This window comes from Lampris incognitus, chromosome 13 (genome assembly GCF_029633865.1).
Source record: "Lampris incognitus isolate fLamInc1 chromosome 13, fLamInc1.hap2, whole genome shotgun sequence".
NCBI lineage: Eukaryota > Metazoa > Chordata > Actinopteri > Lampriformes > Lampridae > Lampris > Lampris incognitus.
The window spans coordinates 13207623-13228362 of NC_079223.1; the positions used below are offsets into that span (position 1 = coordinate 13207623).

Sequence of the window (20740 nt, forward strand, 5' to 3'; positions counted from 1 at the left end):
TGTTACTGCACGTTTTAGATGGTGCCTGCGCACCGGTCTTCCAGCCGGCTGCACATAGAAACCAGTCTTATTTCTCTGGCTCGGAAGATAGATTGTTTTGGTGAAAGTCAGGTTGTAGCTTGTTGTCTACCTTACTTACTACAGTGGCAAAGAGGCGTCATTGGTGTTTTAACGTTTCGTTTATGAGTTATTAATCCGGAAGTTCAAATCTGTGAATATATTTCCAACTTTACCGAGCTCCAAGGCCAAGTGATTTAGTAAAATTAGCACACAAACTAGGAAAAGAATTGATGTGACCACTCAAGGACTCCATGCAATTCAGATTATTTCAGTTTGGATAATTTCAATTCAGATTGTTTCAGTTTAGTTGAACTTTTACCATGTTTTTTATTTTTACATCAACAATTCTTGGATGGCAAAATGGAGACACACACAAAAAAAAATCACCCCATTATATAAAACAAAACTCGTGCCTGAGTGGACTAGAAAACCAATCCTACTGTTACAAGTCCTCGTAAAGCAAATTTCACAGATGGGTGATGGTCCTGAATCATGCAACATTTCTGGGTTGTTCGATGGGAATAACGCTGGGGAGCCGGGCGCTGTCCGTCACACACTGCCAAGTCCCGCCCTAGAGATGACAGACAGCCGGATCAGCCAGCGACGTTCATCCTCGGCTCTTGTCTTCTTTAGACTTCGATGACCACGTTGTCTTTCCGGTGTTTGGGCTCATTTCCAAGGTGTGGTTTTTCTGTGCGAGTGTGCCAAACCAGCACCTGGAAGAAAGAAAGAAAGAAAGAAACACCAAAAGTAGCATATGAGTTGCTGTTCGAGCTGAGGTAAGTCATCTCAGATGACATTGTTTCTGAGCAAACAGAACCTGTGGATTTGGCTTTGATATCTTAAACGGAAGCTTCCAACTCAGGAAGTGGGAGACATATTTTAAGTCTTAAAGTAGGAAATGTAATTTTTTTTCTTTTTTTTGCAGGCAGTTCCAAAGCCAACATCATAACAGTTTTCACACCTTCAGTGTAGACTTTTAGGATAATCAAACATAAAAATTCATTGAATGTCAGGCTATAAAGACCTTGCGTCTTCTCTTTATTCTAACGCCACACATACAAAATACACCACACACACAAAATAAAGAGTTTACCCAGAAGTGCGTTGGAAATAAAGGACAGCCAGTTAACTCTAGTAAAAATGCCACACAGACAAGCCAGAAATGTTGAAGTGGTACCAGTAAAGCTAGAACGCCCGGCCTCAAAGAGGGAGGAATTTATCCAAATTTGTGGAGGAATTTGACATAACATGGTAACAACACAGTTGTAAACATGTAACAAGCAAATTTTTGATTGTGTTTATGGTATTCTAATTGCCGTTCCCGTCTGCAGACACTGGTGTTGTCTGGATGTATTGTCGGCTGAACCAACATCCTTGTTTCCTGCAGATGACTGTGTATGTGTCTTTGCAGGTAACAAATGTCCCCATAAGGACAGTATTTAGGGTTATTTCTGGGCTAGGGGTTCAAAAGGGGGCTATGTTTAGGTCAAGCATTATATATAATGTTAGGGGTTTAAAGTTGGGTTAAATTTGTGCTTTGTGGGTGGGTGGGTGGGTGGGGTTGTAGAACCTGATAATGTAATAAATCCCCGATAATGTAATAACCCTGATAATGCAATAAAAAAATGCACTTGAGGCCATTGAAAATGCAATAAAACCAGATAATGTAATAACTTCCTGATAATGTAATGAAGTGCATTTCCCGATAATGTAATAAACTATATATCATAGCTAACCCTTACCCTAAACCCTAACCCTAATAACGTCCCATTAATGTAACACATTACATTATTGGTAAAAAGTTTATTACATTATTGGGACATGCACTTTATTACATTATCAGGAAGTTATTACATTATCAGGTTTTATTGCATTTTCAATGGACTCGAGCAGATTTTTATTACATTATCGGGGTTATTACATTATTGGGAATTTATTACATTATCAGGTTCTACAGGGGTCTATTTATGGTTTAAGGCCTTTGCACACCAAGTCCTTTTTTTGTCTGCTTTAAATGGATAAGCAGTGTTCAGCCTTGTTCTTCTTCAGAAGGAGGATGAGGAAGAGCACTGTCGTCTGCCTCTCTCTCGCCGAGTGACAGGCAGTGTGGCTTGTTTCTGTCTGTGGTTAGAATGGTACAGACTCCCATGCTAGCTCCCTCTATATCCATGTATATATCTCTTCACTCCGATCTGTGTCATCCTATCTGTTTTCACTTCATGTCTGAATGTCCTTGTAGGAATAGTGTTGGGACAATGTGGAAAATATTATCTCGGTAATAGCAGGGAATTTTACAAACTACAGATATATATCAAGATATCTGTTAACATAACCATGGCTGACCATCACAGTTCATACACTTTGAAAACCACAGGTGAAAGACTTTTCCATGGTTTCTCCATAACTTTTGTCTTAATTTCCATGACCAAAAAAGGCAATTTTTTAGCGTTGCCACTGGAAAAGTGTCTTTTAACACTGTATATGATGTTAAATCAGAGCTTGGAAGAATGGAAAAAAATATTGACTATAGAATATTACACAATTTAAATAGATTTCATGGCATCTAGTTACATCGGCAAAAATTCCGTATTTAAGAATCCAGCTGAGGCTCATCACATTGATCTGTTCGGTAATGTAAAGTATAAAATCAAACCAAAAGGTGTCCAGGGGGTGTGGCGGTCTAGTTCGTTGCCTACCAACACGGGGATCACCGGTTCGAATCCCCGTGTTACCTCCGGCTTGGTCGGGCATCCCTACAGACACAATTGGCCGTGTCTGCGGGTGGGAAGCCAGATGTAGGTATGTGTCTTGGTCACTGCACTTACAATTCCTTTGGTCAGTCAGGGCGCCTGTTTGGGGGGGAAGGGGAACTGGGGGGAATAGCGTGATCCTCCCACGCACTATGCCCCCCCTGGTGAAACTCTTCACTGTCAGGTGAAAAGAAGCGGCTGGCAACTCCACATGTATCGTAGGACGCATGTGGTAGTCTGCAGCTCTTCCCGGCTCGGCAGAGGGGGTGGAGCAGTGACCGGGACGGCTCGGAAAAGTGGGGTAATTGGCCATGTACAATTGAGGAGAAAAAAAAAACAAAACTAGTTTTCAAATAATATTCCCTCAAATTTTTCAGGCCTCGTTTTGTGAGAAATTTTCAGTAATCAGTTCTTCTTTTCATTATACAGCAAAATTATGTATCACAATGTCTACTACTACTTTCGGCTGCTCCCATTAGGGGTCGCCACAGCAGATCATCCCTTTCCATCTCTTCCTGCCCTCTGCATCTTCCTCTGTCACACCAGCCACCTGCATGTCCTCCCTCACCACATCCATAAACCTCCTCTTTGGCATTCCTCTTTTCCTCTTCCCTGGCAGCTCCATATTCAGCATCCTTCTCCCAATAGACCCAGCATCTCTCCTCCACACATGTCCAAACCATCTCAATCTTTCCTCTCTTTCTCTTGCTTTGTCACCAAACCGTTCAACCTGAGCTGTCCCTCTAATATACTCGTTCCTAATCCTGTCCTTCTTCATCACTCCCAATGAAAATCTTAGCATCTTCAGCTCTGCCACCTCCAGCTCTGCCTCCTGTCTTTTTGTCAGTGCCACTGTCTCCAAACCATATAACATAGCTGGTCTCACAACCATCTTGTAAACATTCCCTTTAACTCTTGCTGGTACCCTTCTGTTGGAAATCACTCCTGACACTCTTCTCCACCCACTCCATCCTGCCTGCACTCTCTTCTTCACCTCTCTACTGCACTCCCTGTTACTTTGAAAAGTTGACTCCAAGTATTTAAACTCGTACACCTTTGTCACTTCTACTCCTTGCATCCTCACCATTCCACTGCCCTCCCTCTTATTCGCGCATATGTATTCCATCTTGCTCCTAATGACTTTCATTCCTCTTCTCTCCAGTGCATACCTCCCCAGGCTCTCCTCAACTTGCACCCTACTCTCACTATCGATCACAATGTCATCCATGAACATCATAGTCTACGGAGACTCCTGCCTGATCTCGTCCGTCAACCTGATCACCATTGCAAACAAGAAAGGGCTCAGAGCTGATCCTTGGTGTAATCCCACCTCCACCTTGAACCCATCTCTCATTCCTACCGCTCACCTCACCCCCGTCACACTGCCCTCATACATATCCTGCACCACTCCTACATACTTCTCTGCCACTCCTGACTTCCTCATACAATACCACATCTCCTCTCTCGGCACCCTGTCTTATGCTTTCTCTAAATCCACAAAGACACAATGTAACTCCTTCTGGCCTTCTCTATACTTCTCCATCAACATTCTCAAACCAAACATCGCATTGGTAGTGCTCTTTCGTGGCACGAAACCATACTGCTTTTCGCTAATTGTCACCCGTCCTCTTAACCTAGCTTCTATTACTCTTTCCCATATCTTCATGCTGTGCTTGATCAACTTTATACCTCTGTAGTTGCTACAGTTCGGCACATCACCCTTATTCTTGAAAATCAGTACCAGTATGCTTCTTCTCCACTCCTCAGGCACCCTCTCACTTTCCAAGATCGTGTTAAACAATCTAGTTAAAAACTCCACTGTCATCTCTCCTAAACATCTCCATGCCTCCACAGGTATGTCATCAGGACCAACTGCCTTTCCACTCTTCATCCTCCTCATAGCTGCCCTCACTTCCTCCTTGCTAATCCACCGCACTTCCTGATTCACTATCCCCACGTTATCCAACTTTCTCTCTTAGACAGTTCCCTCAAAGTACTCCTTCCACCTTCTCAGCACACTCTCCTCACTTGTCAGCACATTTCCATCCTTCATCACCCTAACCTGCTGCACTTCATTCCCAGCTTGGTCCCTCTGTCTAGCCAATCAGTTCAAGTCCTTTTTTTCCTTTGCCTTCGACACATCTCTGTTCGCTTTATGCCACATCTCCTTGTACTCCTGTCTACTTTCTTCAGCTCTCTGACTATCCCATCTATGATGATTATAATGAAATTCAGATAGCCATATCGTCATACAAATTTATGTATCACAATATGATCTGAATTTCATCCTGATTCAATACTACTTAAACACAATCCGAGTTAATATTGAAGTATTTCTCAGCTCTTTTTAAGACTATCCATCCATACATCTTTCTCTCCATTTGCATCTTCTTTATTTCTGTTTCAGACTCATGGAAAGTATTTCTATGCATGCTAGCTTGGTTGACAATGCTGAAACAGCTTCCTCTCTCTCCTTTCTCTCTCTCTCCTGCTATCATCTATCTCCATCTGTATCTGCCCCCTCCTCTACTCTCTCATCCAGTCACTGTTTTAAATCACCATTACTCCTCCTCTCTAACCACATTAGGCTGTCTGTCGGTCGCCCCCTGATACCGACGCTGCCATCAGATAGCTGTTTCTACCCAAGGTCAGATTCAGAACCTGTGATCTTCTCTGAGATAGCATCCTAAAAGCACGCGGAGATGGGATGCAGGTGTGTCTCTGTCTGTTTAGACCAAAGGGGGATCATCCAATTATTTGAAAGCAACCATTTAGATGCTCTTTTGCTACTTTCTGGATTCTCTTGTGAGAGATGGATGGATGGATGATTCTTTGTCCTATATATGGAAATTTGTTGCCAGTCTTTTCACCAAAATACAAGTTCATAACATCAGAATACAAGTTCACCTTCATACATAGACAGGTGACAATTTTAAGGAAAACCCAACACAAAGTGTCTTAGTAAGGTTTCGGGCCACCACGAGCCTCCAGAAATGCTTCAATGCTCCTTTTCATAGGTTCTACAAGTATCTGAACTCTACTGGAGGGATGGAGCACCATTCTTACAAAAGATAATTCCTCATTTGGCGTTCTGATGGTGGTGGTGAGTGCTATCTAACATGTTGGTCCAAAATCTCCCATAGGTGTTCAACTGGCTTGAAATCTGGTGACTGCAAAGGCCATAGCATATGATTTATATCACTTTCATACACGTCATACCAATCAGTGACCCCTCATACCCTGTGGATGGGGGCATTGTCATCCTGGAAGAGACCACTCCCATCAGGATAGAGATGCTTCATCGTAGGATAAAGGTGATCACTCAGAATAACTTTGTATTGATTTGCAGTGGACCTAAACCATTCCAGGAAAATGCCCCTCTACAAAATAACCGAGCCCCTGGACCCCCTCACTGTAGGGGTCAAGCATTCAGGGTTTTCCTTTCATTTGTCACCCTTCTGTATGTCTCTCCCTATCTGTTTGTAACGGACATGGTTACACAGGTACTGCCACTAAAAACACTGATCAGCTAAAATATTAAAAGCACTGATAGGTAAGTGGTTGATCAGCTAACATATTAAAAGCACTGATAGGTAAGTGGGTGAGACAATGGGTGGGATATATTAGGCAGCAAGTGAACAGTCAGTTCTTGAAGTTGATGTGTTAGAAGCAGGAAAAATGGGCAAGCGTAAGGATCTGAGCGACTTTGACAAGGGCCAAATTGTGATGGCTAGATGACTGGGTCACAGCATCTCCAACAGCAGGTCTTGTGGGGTGTTCCCAGTATGCACTGGTCAGTACCTACCAAAAGTGGTCCAAGGAAGGACAATCGGTGACGGGTGCCCAAGTCTCATTGATGCGCATGGGAAATGAAGACTAACCTGTTTGATCTGATCCCACAGAAGAGCTGCTATTGCTCAAATTGCTGAAAAAGTTAATGCCGGCTATGATAGACAGGTGTCAGAACACACAGTGCATTGCAGCTTTCTGCATATTGGGCTGTGTAGCCGCAGTCCGGTCAGAGTGCCCATGATAACCCATGTTCACCATCGAAAGTGCCCACAATGGGTACATGAGTGTTAGAACTGGACCATGGAGCAATGGAAGAAGGTGACCTGGTCTGATGAATGACATTTTCTTTTACATCATTAGACGGCTGGGTGCGTGTGTGTTGGAATACCTGAAATTAGAGATGGCACCAGGATGTATTATGGGAAGAAGGCAAGCCAGCGAAGGCAGTGTGATGTTCTGGGCAATATTCTTCTAGGAAACTATTCAGGTGGACATCAATTTGACATGCGCCACCTACCGAAACATCATTGCAGTCCAGGTACACCCCTTCATGGCAATGGTAATCCCTGATGGCAGTGGCCTCTTTCCGCAGGCAAATGTGCCCTGCCACACCGCAAAATTTGTTCAGGAATGGTTTGAGGAACATGACACAGAGTTCAAGGTGTTGCCTTGGCCTCCAAATTCCCCGGATTTCAATCCAATTGAGCATCTGTGGGATATGCTGGAAAAACTAGTCGGATCCATGGAGGCTCCACCTTGCAATGTACAGGACTTAAAAGATCTGCTGCTAACATCTTGGTGCCAGATACCAGAGGACACCTTCAGAGCTCTTGTTGAGTCCATACCTCAATGGGTCAGCTGTTTTGGCGGCATGAGGGGGACATGCATAATATTGCATAATATTTAATGGGACATTAATACACAGATATACTTCATTTAAAGCCACAATGGCAGAGGGGACAAAACATCCGCCCCACTACTGCTTAGGATTGGTGCAGGATGTAATAATGGTGCCATATAGCAACACCATATCAGATATGATGTCATCAGATTTGACATTAATATAAAATGAATCATTGAATATTGATGTCATTATCCAGCCCACTGCAACAATCTGGCCACATTCAGCAGGGTTATGAAACAGTGGTGAAAATCCAGAAACCAGTGCGGTTTGGGACCATTCCACGCCATTGGAAATACGATTGGAATGATTTCTTTCCATACTCAGAACCATTCAGCCTTGCTATTGAAAAGCATCATAGAACTGTTAAGCAGGAATATTATTCCCAACGGGAATCTGCATCTGTTATGGGCAGATGCAGATCCTGCTGTTATTTGTGCCTTCATTTAAATTAACAAATGAAAATAGTTTTTTGTAGTAAAGGCAACTCAAATATTCAACCAAAATATGAATATTAAAAAAATAAGGCACAACATCTTTTAAGGGTCCCTGTAAGTCTGTAGCGTTTGAATTACCCGCATGTACAGAGTAACCTATGGCTGTCAGCAACTCTGAATCTGACAACAGTAACTCGTACTCTATAGGACTTACATCAATATTTCACCACTCATCAAACTGATTTATTCATATGGCCGTGTGGATGTGATGATGTCACATCCTTAGCTGCACAGCAGTTGGGATAAAGGGTGATGTCATGTCACAGCCGTACATGATTAATTATTATGTCCCGTCTTTTGACGGCCCAGTGGCGGGGAATGAGAGATGATGTCATGGTCCAATCATTTCCTGTCTTAATATCAACAGCAGGGAACCTCTACTTAGTTAATTGGGCCAATAATGATGATGATGGTTTCAACAGCGACTGTCTGCAGCCTGAATGATGATCCACCAGGTCACATGTCTTCATCGTATCCCATATGGGAACAATTGATCCTCCCCCCACAGCGAAGATAAAAGCAGATTAAGCTTGTTTCACTTGTGTATATCTCAGATACTTATACGCAGGTGCCTGTTTTCACATGCACACTCCACCCACACCAGCAATGTCTTTAAAAACCATCCATTTGTGCAGTCCAGCTGCAGAATGGATGCAGGGCAGAGGACCACAACAGTGGTTAGTGGTGTATCCAAATGTAAATACTTATTTAATGCAACGTTTTGGTCACATATACCTTCTGCAGGCATCGTCATTTATTTCTCAGTACGCGGATAACCGCTTTTGTTCTTCATTTGTTTTTTTTATCCTGTACCTGAATCCCAATTGGGTTGGATGTGTACATCAATACCTTTATTCCTCTCGTGGTGTATCTGAACCACGAGGTCCACTGCTCTTAACCAAATGATATTCAGAGTCAAGTGTGTTGTTCAGTCATCTGTCCCCTCAATATACAGTAGAAAATGCGTTACATTTGTCATCCTTTTATGAATCCTGTCAATGGATTGGTCTCTTTGTTATTTCCAATTTATTCCAGTTGGTTAAGGAAAACGTGACCCCCCTCCCCCCAATTGTATGCATGGTTGCACTTGTCTAGCTTACACAACTCGGTTATCTGATTTAGCATGTTGTTGTTGCTATTAGCTAATGTTGACTAAAAAAGCTCAGAATCAGATCGTCTAACATTCTAATCCACCTCAGGTCGTTTTGTGCAATAGCTAACGTTTCAGATAACTGCTACTACTGCACATTGTACACTGTTCTTTATACACTTGCTATATAGCTAGCTAAGCAGCATGATAAAGCAAACAGAACTAGTAATACAAGCAGAATATTCAATGTATCAAATTAAAATGATCATCAAGGGGCGTCCGGGTAGCATAGCGGTCTGTTCCATTGCCTATCAACAAGGGGATTGCCGGTTTGAATCCCCGTGTTACCACCGGCATTGGTCAGGTGTCCCTACAGACACAATTTGCCGTGTCTGCGGGCGGGAAGCCAGATGTGGGTATATATCCTGGTCGCTGCACTAGCACCTCCTCTGGTCGGTCGGGGGGGGGGGGGGGGACTGGGGGCAATAGCGTGATTCTCCCATGCGCTACATCCCCCTGGCGAAACTCCTCAATGTCACGTGAAAAGAAGCGGCTGGCGACTCCACATGTGTCGGAGGAAGCATGTGATAGTCTGCAGCCATCCCCAGATTGGCAGAGGGGGTGGAGCAGCGACCAGGATGGCTCAGAAGAGTGGGGTAATTGGCCAAGTACAATTGGGAGAAAAAGGGGGGGAAATCCAAAGGAGAAACACAAAAAAAGATAGTCAAGGTCAGTCATTATTCTTCAGGTAAAATAATAGTATGTGGTCACAATGCAGGCAGCACAGAGACAGAGAGAGGGAGAAGCATGGTGAGGGGAGTAACCGTCTGGGCAGTATCTTCTAGAGATACTGATGATCAGGTGAGAAATTGTAATGCAAGACTAAACAGCTTGATAACATTAGTTTTAATGTAGGCCTACATGTCAGCAGTAAATAAAACTAGTAATAAAAGCAGAATATTCAAATTAAAATGATCCTCAAGGTCAGCCGTTTTTCCTATGGTAAAACAATATCTGGTCACAATGCAAGTCCTCAACAATCTGTTCTAAATGTGTGAATTTTCACATTGAAATATCATACAAATGTGGGAAATGCACTTTTAAAAAAATTCTGGTGGGGAGGTCTCATTTGGACCCTCCCAGACCCAGTGTCTATACCAGGGGTGGCTAATCATGTGCCATGGAGAGCCATGTGTATGCAGGTTTTCATTCCAGCCGGACTCCACACCACGTGATTTTCACTGATTAGCAACCCTTCAACCAAAGAGAGAGAATGTATCGGTGAAATCACCTGTCGTAGAGTCAGGTTGGAATGAAAACTGGCATACACATGGCTCTCCGTGACACATGGTTAGCCACCGCTGGTCTATACCATGGTTTTGCCCTTGCAGCACACAGAGAAACAGATGCTGCCTGCCACAGCCTGCCAGTCAGTAGAGAAGTCTGATCTTTAGTAGTTTGTTTAATACTAATGCCAAGGCTTTCAGATATAACTTTTTGATGTGTGCATTTAACAATTTTCACTATAGAGATCACACATGTTGGGAAACTGCCTTAGTATCACTTGGTATTGGAACAAAAAGAAAAGCAGTGGTATTGCCCATCCCTAATGATGACACCATCCGGTGTGCTTGATTCAGTTCCCTTATGAGCATGTACTAAATAGAAAGCACATAGAGGGAATGAATGTAGTAGAAGCTGCTAAACTATCAGAATCATTTTAGAAGGTCAGGTGGTGTGGACTGGCTCTCATAACGGGTTGGTTGGGTGCGGGTATTAAAATACCCTGACCCAGGTGTCCGGGTCAGGGTATTTTAATAGCAGTCTATTCCCTTGCCTACCAACATGGGGATTGGTGGTTCGAATCCCCGTGTTACCTCCAGCTTGGTCAGGCGTCCCTACAGACACAATTGGCCGTGTCTGCGGGTGGGAAGCTGGATGTGGGTACGTGTCCTGGTTGCTGCACTAGCGCCTCCTCTGGTTGGTCAGGGCGCCTGTTCAGCGGGAAGGGGGACCTGGGGGGGGGGAATCGCATGATCCTCCCACGTGCTACGTCCCCCTGGTGAAGCTCCTCACTGTCAAGTGAAAAGAAGCGACTGGCGACTCCACATGTATCGGAGGAAGCATGTGGTAGTCTGCAGCCCTCACCGGATCCGCAGAGGGGTGGAGCAGTGACCTGGATGACTCGGAACGGTGGGGTAATTGGCCAGATGCAATTGGGGAGAAGAAGAAAAAAACCCTGACCCGCGTATCACTGGTATCTTTGTACTTGCTATGTTAAATAAGGAAATGTGGTCAAATGTTGTCTGACAGTCTGACATAATCAGCCATAATTAGCACCACTGCGCTCCCCTGATGTAATATGGGTTAATTAACCACCCAATCCTGATCCGACCCACAATCCTCCAAATTTAGCCTGCCAAACTGAGCAAACTGACTATTTCATTTTTGGGCTGTTTGACCAACATAATACAGTAATTGCTAGGCGTAGCCCATTGTATCGTAACCTAATAGCGTCTGGGTCTAGGCTACTAAATCAAAACAGTTGGCGTCAGAGCGAATCTAATCGGGGGCATTAGGGAACCGCGGGGGGCACAAACTGACATTTGAGAACTCATTCTATAATGTAAATGCTCGATAAGACGAGTTTACCATCAACAACCAACGCACCCAACCCAGTTCCAATTTCAAAACATGCAGCAAAGTTACACATCACACACACACACACACATTGCACAAAATATAGCCTATGTGTAAGCCACGTCTTGCCCTCTCTCTCTCACACACACACACACACACACACACACTGCACTGTGCGCATCATCGGAACATAATTTGAAAGAGACTACATATTCCACTCTTACCAAAAAAATTCAGACAGACCCAAAAATCATTCAACACTTTGCGTAATAATCATGAAAGCCAAGGCTGGCATCATAAAGTGAATTAAACGCACGTCTCCAGAATCAGAATCATGTTTATTGGCCATGTAGGTTTGCACATACATGGAATTTGACTCCAGTTTCATGACTTTCTCAGTGTGCTTCACATAGAATAACAACACTACAACACAGCAACCTTCAGATATATACACAAGGATTGACTATATACAGGCGAAATAAGAGGCAATAAAGTGCAATGGTGCAGAGGATATATCAGAGATGCTGAAATAGATGTTAGCAGGTTACTTACATACACGCCTGAGGTAGATGGACATGACAGTGTACCAGTGTACTTACAATGTACAGTATAATATATACAAAATGGTTGGATTTATTTGACAATGTTAAGCGTTCATTTGAATGGCACCCCGCGGAAAGAAACTTTTTATATCTGGTTGTTTGTGTCTACAGTGCTCTGTAGCGCCTGCCAGAGGGGAGAAGTTGGAATAGGTTGTCACCAGGGTGTGATGGTTCTGCAGTGATGTTGCCTGCCTGTTTCCTGAGTCTGGAGATGTGCAAGTCCTGAATGGAGGGCAGGTTGGCACCAATGATTTTCTCTGCAGACTTAACTGTCCGTTGTAGTCTGTCCCTATCCTGTTTGGTGGCCGATCCAAACCAGACATTGATGGATGTGCAGAGGACAGAGTGAATTATTTCAGTGTAGAACTGAATTAGTAGTTCCTGAGGCAGGTTGAACTTCCTGAGCTGGCAGAGAAAGTGCATCTTCTGCTGGGCTTTTTTGATGATTGTGTCTATGTTGGATGCGCACCTTAGGTCCTGGGAGATTGTAGAACCCTGAAATCTGTATGTTTTCACCACAGACACCATGCTGGTGAGTATGGTGAGGAGGAGCAGTGCTGAATGGCTCCTCCTGAAGGCCACTGTCATCTCCACAGTTTTGAGCATGTTCAGCTCCAGGTTGTTATGGCCACACCAGAGGGCCAGTTGTTCAACCTCCCATCTATATGCAGACTCGTTACCATCCTGCATAAGGCCAATGATGATCGTATTGTCCACAAACTTCAGGAGTTTAACAGACGGGTCTCCTGAGGTGCGGTCATTTGTGTAGAGCAGCGGTAGCTAACCATGTGCCATGGAAAGCCATGTGTATGCAGGTTTTCATTCCAACCCGACTCCACACCAGGTGATTTCACTGATACATTCTTCCTCTTTGGCTGAATCGTTGCTAATCAGTGAAATGACCTGGTGTGGAGTCCGGCTGGAATGAAAACCTGCATAGACATGGCTCTCCATGGCACATGGTTAGCCACCCCTGGTATAGAGGCATAAGAGTAGAAGGGAAAGCACACATCCCTGGGGGGCGCCAGTGCTGATTGTTCAGGTGCTGGATGTGATTTTCCCCAGCCTCACCTGCTGCGTCCTGTCTGTCACCAAGTTTTTAATCCACTGGCAGATGGGGTCTGGTACAGTGAGCCAGATGAGTTTGGAGTGGAGGATATCTAGGATGATGGTGTTGAATGCTGAGTTGAAGTCCACAAACAGCACCCTTGCGTATGTCCCTGGGGAGTCGAGGTGTTGGAAGATGTAGTGCATGCATCCTCCACTGACCTGTTGGCTTGATAGGCAAACTGCAGGGGGTCGAGCAGGGGGGTTGTGATTTCCTTCAGGTGGGCCAACACCAGTCTCAAAAGATTTCTTGACCACAGACGTTAGATCAATGGACCTGTAGTCATTTAATCCTGTGAAACAGGGTTTCTTGGTGACTGGGATGATAGTGGAGCTCTTGAAGCAGGAGGGGACTTCACACTGCTCCAGTGACCTGTTGAAGATCAATGTTAAAATGGGAGCCAGCTGGTCAGCACAGACTCTCAGAAAAGAGGGTGAAACGCCATTTGGGCCCGGTGCATTCCTGGTCTTCTGTCTCTGGAAGAGCTGGCGCATGTCCTCAACAATATAACTTGGGTGCAAGTGAGGGGTCAGTGGGAGGGGGAGAGGGGCTGGCAGGGGGTGCAGTTGGTTGTGTGCTGTCGCTGAAGAGGGTGAGGGGTGTGAAGGTGCACTTATCAAACCAGCAGTAAAACCCATTTCAATCGTCAGCCAGTTGATGGTTCCCTGCAGTGTGGGAGGGATGATCTCCTGTAGTTGGTAATGTCTTTCAAACCTCTCCAGACTGATGCTGGGTCATTGGCAGAAAACCCGTTTTTCAATTTTTCAGAGTAGCACTTTTTTGCCACACTGATCTCCTTTGTGAGTGTATTTCTGGCTTTGTTATACTGGAACCTATCTCCACTCCTGTAGGCTTCCTCTTTGGCTTGACGAAGCTGCGAGTTTTGCTGTGAACCAGGGCTTATTGTTGTTGAAGGTGCAGAAAGTTTTGGTGGGCACACACATGTCCTCACAAAAGCTGATGTAAAATGTCACAGTGTCAGTAAGTTTGTCCAGGTCTGTAGATGCAGCCTCACAAACAATCCAATCAGCGCAGTCAAGGCAGGCCTGAAGCTCCAGCTTTTACTCATTGGTCCATTTCCTCACAGTTTTAACCACAAGCTTTGCATATTTTAGTTTCTGCCTGTAGGTTGGGATAAGATAAATCAGACAGTGATCAGAGAGGCCCAGGGCTGCACGGGGGACAGAGTGATAGACGTCCTTTAATACTGTATAGCAATGATCCAGAGTGTTTTTGTCCCCGGTGGGACATTTAACATGCTGTCTGTAATTTGGCAGTTTGTGACTGAGGTTTGTTCTGCTAAGATCCCCAAGGATAATGAGAAGGGAGTCTGGATATTTGCACTCCATGTTTGTAATTTGATCAGCCAGGTGTTTTAACACCTCTTTAACACAGGCCTGGGGTGGGATATAGACACCAACCAGAGTAAATGATGAAAATTCCCACGGTGAATAAAATGGTTTTCAATCAATGAAAAAGGTCTCTAAGTGAGGGCTGCATGATTTCTTCAACACTGTGACATCCGTATACCAATCTTTGTGTATGTACGACTTCACGTGATCTGTGCCCAAATGCTATGCTGCCACCCCATTTTTTTCCCTGATCACTCCATTTCACGGTCTGCTTGGAGGAGTTGGAACTGCGGCAGATGGAATTGTACTGTCCGTGATATGCTCACTAAGCCAGGTTTCTGTGAGGCAAAGGGCGGCAGATCTGGAAAATCCGAGTTTTTTTTCTGTTTAGGAGTAGGAGCTCGTCCATCTTGTCGGCCAGAGAGCGGACATTCGCCAGGTGGATTGACAGGAGCATGGTTCTAAATCGCCGCTATCGCAGTCTAATGAGCACGCCGGCAAGCTTACCCCGTCAGCATCTCCGCCGGAGTCCACACACAGCCGAAGGCTCAGCAAGACTTTCGTCAAAATGTTAAGTTAAAGTCGGTAAACATTACCTTTAGAAGAGTTGCGGGCAGTAAGTGTTGGTGCTGAACCTCCTAAGAATGGTGTCCTTCCACTCAGTTGTGCATTTTCAGGTTAAGTCTCTTTCAAACACTAGCTAAACCAACTGGGCCTTTCTTTTGGGGAGTGTTGTGTGTCTGTAGCCCGAAAATATGTTTCTCAGAGTGGAGAATGAATTCTGTTGCTGTAGAAGTGCAAAATGTTAAGGCATGTTTGAAAGCAGTCAGTACACTGGGCATTGCAATCAGATGTGTGTGGGACTGTCGAGAGGATGTGCTGTATAGTCCAATCCCCCTTGATTGGCTCTAATTGTTTTTGAGGGCTGAAACACTGTTGAGCAACTTCGTACTCTGTCTCAATTATAGGCAATCGTGACAGGTCCATAACATGTGGACGTTCCCCAGCTAGCGCTTATGCTAGCAGGTGCATCATGGCTGCTCACAGAAGGCGGCTCTTGCTCTTCAGAGGTGGTGGTACTTGTTGCATTTGCTCCCTCTTCAGCTGGTGGAGCTGGAGGAGGGCTTGAAGAAGCCGCACCGTGAAGCCGTTTTCTTCCTGTCCATGGCTGATGCAGAGACTCTAATACATGCATTTGTTTCATCCAGACTTAATTACTGTAATGTTCTGTTTCAAATATTAATTAATTAATAAAACACAAAGTTTGGCGTCAAAGGCTTGGCCTGCGTGTGGGTAGGGGTGCACAATAATTCATTTCGGGGGCATGGCTCTGAATGCTCCCCCCCCCCCCCATGACGCCGCAACTGCAAGTAACCTATCATTAAAGACAAGAACTCTGTCTTGTTGTCACACACACATGCACGCACAAGCCTCTTCTTTCTGACAAAAAAAAGAAGAGTTTTGGCGGTGTAAGCGAAAGCTACGGCTGCCACTAAGGGAAAAAACTTTGTACTTTTAGGTGAAGCCTCAACACTCAAACACATGCATTGACCAAAACCACAATCGCAAATTGATGATAAAGCTGCTTAGATGTATGTGTGTTTGAGAGAGAGAGAGAGTGGCAGGGAGAGAGTGGCAGGGAGAGAGTGGCAGGGGGAGAGTGGCACAAGGTGGACTAATAATATGCAGCCTCACCTATTGCACGCAATGTTTCTGTAAGTTATTGATAACTTAGTGTACACTGCTTTGTCACTTTTTGACCCGCCTGCCCGCCCGAAACCATGATATTTTCTAGTAAGCTTACCCAAACCCACCCGATCTGTGAGTCGTGGGTCAACCCACGCATCACTAAAAGATACTCTTGTTCCACCCTTAATGAATTATACAGCCCACATTAAAACCCACTCCAGAGTGACATCCATCTTGCAGCAGTCGTAGGTGACGTTCTACTAGTCTAAGACTATGAATAGTCTCTTTGAGAAGGTTTGACGTGATCTGTGCCCAGCGATGAGTAGGCCTGCAAGCTGTCTGAAATACAGCATGCCGACATGTAGCTACAGCACGGTACAACAGTCAGATGCACACCTGTATTACAAGTGTGCATTTACACTTTTAGACATGATTTAAACAATTAGGAAACTGGAAGCCATACCGTGTCAACATGTACTGAATGCTACAACACTCTTTCTGTCAAACTCCTTCACATTTTGACAGACTAACTTAATTTGTGTTGTATTTGGTAAAGCAGGTTAGAAAGTATTTCACACAACAAATAAAAAGAAGACTTAAATGAAATAAGATAAGTCTATAAGCTAAGAGGGCGTGTGTCTCAGTGACAAATGGAGTCGTACCTTCGATTCTAGGATGTCCACCATCTTGTTAAAACTCCTTTTTCTCCCCTACCATCTTCTCTTCTTTGTGAACCAGACACTAATTTTCTCCCCCCTTCAATTCCTTTCACTGAATGTCTCAACACCACAGGAGGAAGTTTACGATATTTTAGCTTCTCCTCCAAAGCCGCTTTGCTTTAGGAAACACAGGAGAATCCCTTTGGGAAGGATTTTTCTTTCTCCCCAGTGTATCCAGCCAGTTACCCCACACTTCCGAGCCATCCCAGTCGCTGCTCTACGCCCTCTGCTGATCTGGGGAGGGCGGCCTCCTCCGATACATGTGGAGTTGCCAGCCACTTCTTTTCACCTGACAGTGAGGAGTTTCACCAGGGGGACGTAGCGCGTGGGAGGATCACGCTATTCCCCTCAGTTCGCGCTCCTCCCTGAACAGGCACCCTGACCGACCAGAGGGGGCACTAGTGCAGTGACCAGAACACATACACACATTCAGCTTCCCACCTGCAGACACGGTCAGTTGTGTCTGTAGGGATGCCCGACCAAGCCGAAGGTAACACGGTGATTCGAACTGGCGATCCCCATGTTGGTAAGCAACGGAATAGACTGCTACGCTACCTGGACACCCTCCCTTTGGGAAGGATTGTAAAACAGACTTTTACCATAACCGAAGGAAACCACTTTTCCAATTGTGCCCACTCTTCTCATACTGTCCCTCTCTCAGTCACTTCCCTCTCATCCTTTCCTCGCTCCCTCCGTCTGTGTCACTTCTCGGTAGGAGATGATTGGTGAAGGAGGAGGGCAAGGAAATGAGCGGAACTGAGGAGAAATGAGACGCAGCCGTGGAGTCGTTTGAAGGTGAGGCGTTTTCTCCTCCGGAATCGCTCCCATCTGTCTGTTCTCATGGAAAGCCTTGTGGATTTGAGCCACTAGAGCTTGGCAGGGTTGGAGCACAGCCAGTAGACAACAGTATTTTTTTGGAGTTGAAGGAGAGAATGGTAGAACTATCAGAGTGGTAGTTTTAACAACACACTGACTTTTGTTTGAAGTGATGATAAACTTATTCATTTACCAGTTACCAGCAGTTCGCACACTGACTCCACTCACCCCGACACGGTTCCTCTCTTATCTCAACACTGCAGCTCATGGATACGAAGACGACACTGCTTTTGTTGTTTTGTCAGGAGGCTGATTGTTTTATGTAAATGACCACATGCGTCAATTTTTCAAGTCTGAAAATTACTTTTCAACTGACGCTTGAGCACTCCTTGTGGTTAAAGAAGGAAGTGATCACTGTTCCCAAAACATTCTGTTAGTAACAATGCAACTGGACAAAGATAGTTGAACAATTTCCTCGTTCAACAGGATGAGAGCACCCAGAAACCACTACCTAACCTTAACCGCTTCTTAAACTGATCCACTACCTTCAGTTAACCCTCAAACAATACCTAAACTTAACCTTAACCACTACCTAACCTTAACCGCTACATTTAACCACTGTAATACTTGACATGTCTACAAGTCTACACCCGTCATGATGGAATATGAGGGGAAAAGACCGCGTTCTTCAAGACCACACTAATGGGCATTTTGGGCCATTTTTTTTTTTTTGTGGATATGCTTATCGGTCGTCTTTGGATATAGACAATCGATCCTTTTGCTTGTTTCATAGGTTGATCAGGTTCAAGTTAATTTATACTGCCCCATATCACACATGCCTCAAATACTGTACATACATTCACTGTACACCATACTGCGTATGCATCATATACTGTACACCATACTGCATATGTATCATATAGCCTACTATACCATTGTACTTCAAACACACTCAGCTCTCGAATACACGTCTTTGGATGAGGGTAATTTTTATGCCATCATAAAAGACCCGGATCTCACCTTTCCTTTTTTTCTTTTGAAAATAACACCGTGGGCATCTTGGTAATCTTTCATCAACAGAGACCGCGTGCTGTGTGTTTTGCTGTTGGGTCCTGTACCGAGTCATATTCTGCACTTCTTGCTTCTCCTACCAGCCACCAGCTTACTCCACATGAAAGACATTTGCCGAAATCCACCTGTTTTATCCGGGTCGACAACAATTCACTGCTCATATTAGATTCATATTCATGACATTATATTTCCACAAGGTTTTGGGTATTTAGTCACAGAAGGATGGGAACAGATGTCCAGCAATTTATTTATTTATTTTGATGGAGGAAAGGAATTTCCCGTCTTCGCAGTGGCTGTATGATATTTTGGAAATGTTATGCAGAATTGATACGTTTCACCTTATAACAGGCAAACATTAATGCTTAAATTAGATTTAAGGTGTCCTTTATTTTAAATGCACTCCTAGAGGGTTTTCAAGACAAGAAAGACTTGATAAAACCAACGGCCAACAGGTCTGAGGTGATCCGAGATGAAGGGCATCGATTTTAAGGTGTCTAAACACAGGAGTTAAATCAATGGTGAATGAAGGCTGTTTCAAGTTAATGTGATGGTGTGAGTTTAGGTGGTGCCACCAGTCTTTTCATGTCTCATTTTACCAATTGAGGGGAAAGATACGCCACGGGTAACGGTTGTTATCATAGCAGCCATCTTTGGGATATGAGATTAATAGAGTATGTGCCCCCGCTGAACATAAGCACAGACACATGCAACACAACGTCAGCAGAATGCCACGAGCTGTTGTTGTCCCTAAACGCTCCCTGTTGCCGAGAATATGACCCATCTATTGCTACGGCAGTGGTGGTACTAACCCGGGTGCAGTTGTTGGCCTTGGGCTCCAACTCGGTGACCTTGGTGATCTGCTTGAGGAAGTCAGACTCCTGCATTCCCGGCTGGGAGCCACGCCGCTTAAACTGTGCCCGTGGGTTTGCCAGGATTACCTGGAGGTTCACGGCAAAACCTGAGGGAAGAGAGGAGGAGAAAACAGGTGGTGAAGTCAGTCAGGTCATGTTTGTTTTGCATAGTTCTAAATCACATTTACAGTCTCGGAGGACTTCACATTCACACAGTGACAAACGGGTAGATACAGGAAACGAGAATGGACATAATTTCCTCTATCCTAAGAACCTTGATTCAAATGGGGAAAAAAGAATCCTCTGAAAAAAATGGGATAAATGTCAGGAAAAGCATCAGAAAAGGGATTCCACCTCCAGAATGTATAGATGCCCATGGATAGGTGCAGGGTGGATTTAGGCAAGGCAAGTTTATTTGTGGGCGGCACAGTGGCGCAGTGGTTAGCACAGTCGCCTCACAGCAAGAAGGTCCTGGGTTCGAGCCCCGGGGTACTCCAACCTTGGGGGATGTCCTGGGTCGTCCTCTGTGTGGAGTTTGCATGTTCTCCCCATATCTAAGTGGGTTTCTTCCGGGTGCTCTGGTTTCCTCCAACAGCCCAAAGACATGTAGGTCAGGTGAATCAGCCATACTAAATTGCCTCTAGCTAAGAATGTGTGTGTGTGTATGTGTGTGTGTGTGTGTGTGTGTGTGTCGGCCCTGTGTGATGACCTGGCAGCCTGTCCAGAATGTCTGCCGGCCTGCCGCCCAGTGACTGCTGGGATAGGCTCCAGCATCCCTGCGACCCTGAGAGCAGGATAA

The 20740-nt window shown here is 44.8% G+C and overlaps 1 protein-coding gene across 1 annotated transcript in view; it reads right to left on the bottom strand.

Annotated features, from left to right (window-relative positions):
* Positions 1-347: 347 nt before the first annotated feature.
* b3gat2 (beta-1,3-glucuronyltransferase 2 (glucuronosyltransferase S)) overlaps positions 348-20740 on the bottom strand; it is a 67148-nt gene continuing 46755 nt past the window's right edge. The window contains exons 3-4 of the mRNA XM_056292042.1: positions 19900-20048; positions 348-776 (exon numbers count right to left, since the gene is read on the bottom strand). Of these exons, the coding sequence (XP_056148017.1) occupies positions 690-776; positions 19900-20048 (236 nt within the window). The 3' untranslated portion in view covers positions 348-689. The remainder of the gene's footprint in view (positions 777-19899; positions 20049-20740) is intronic.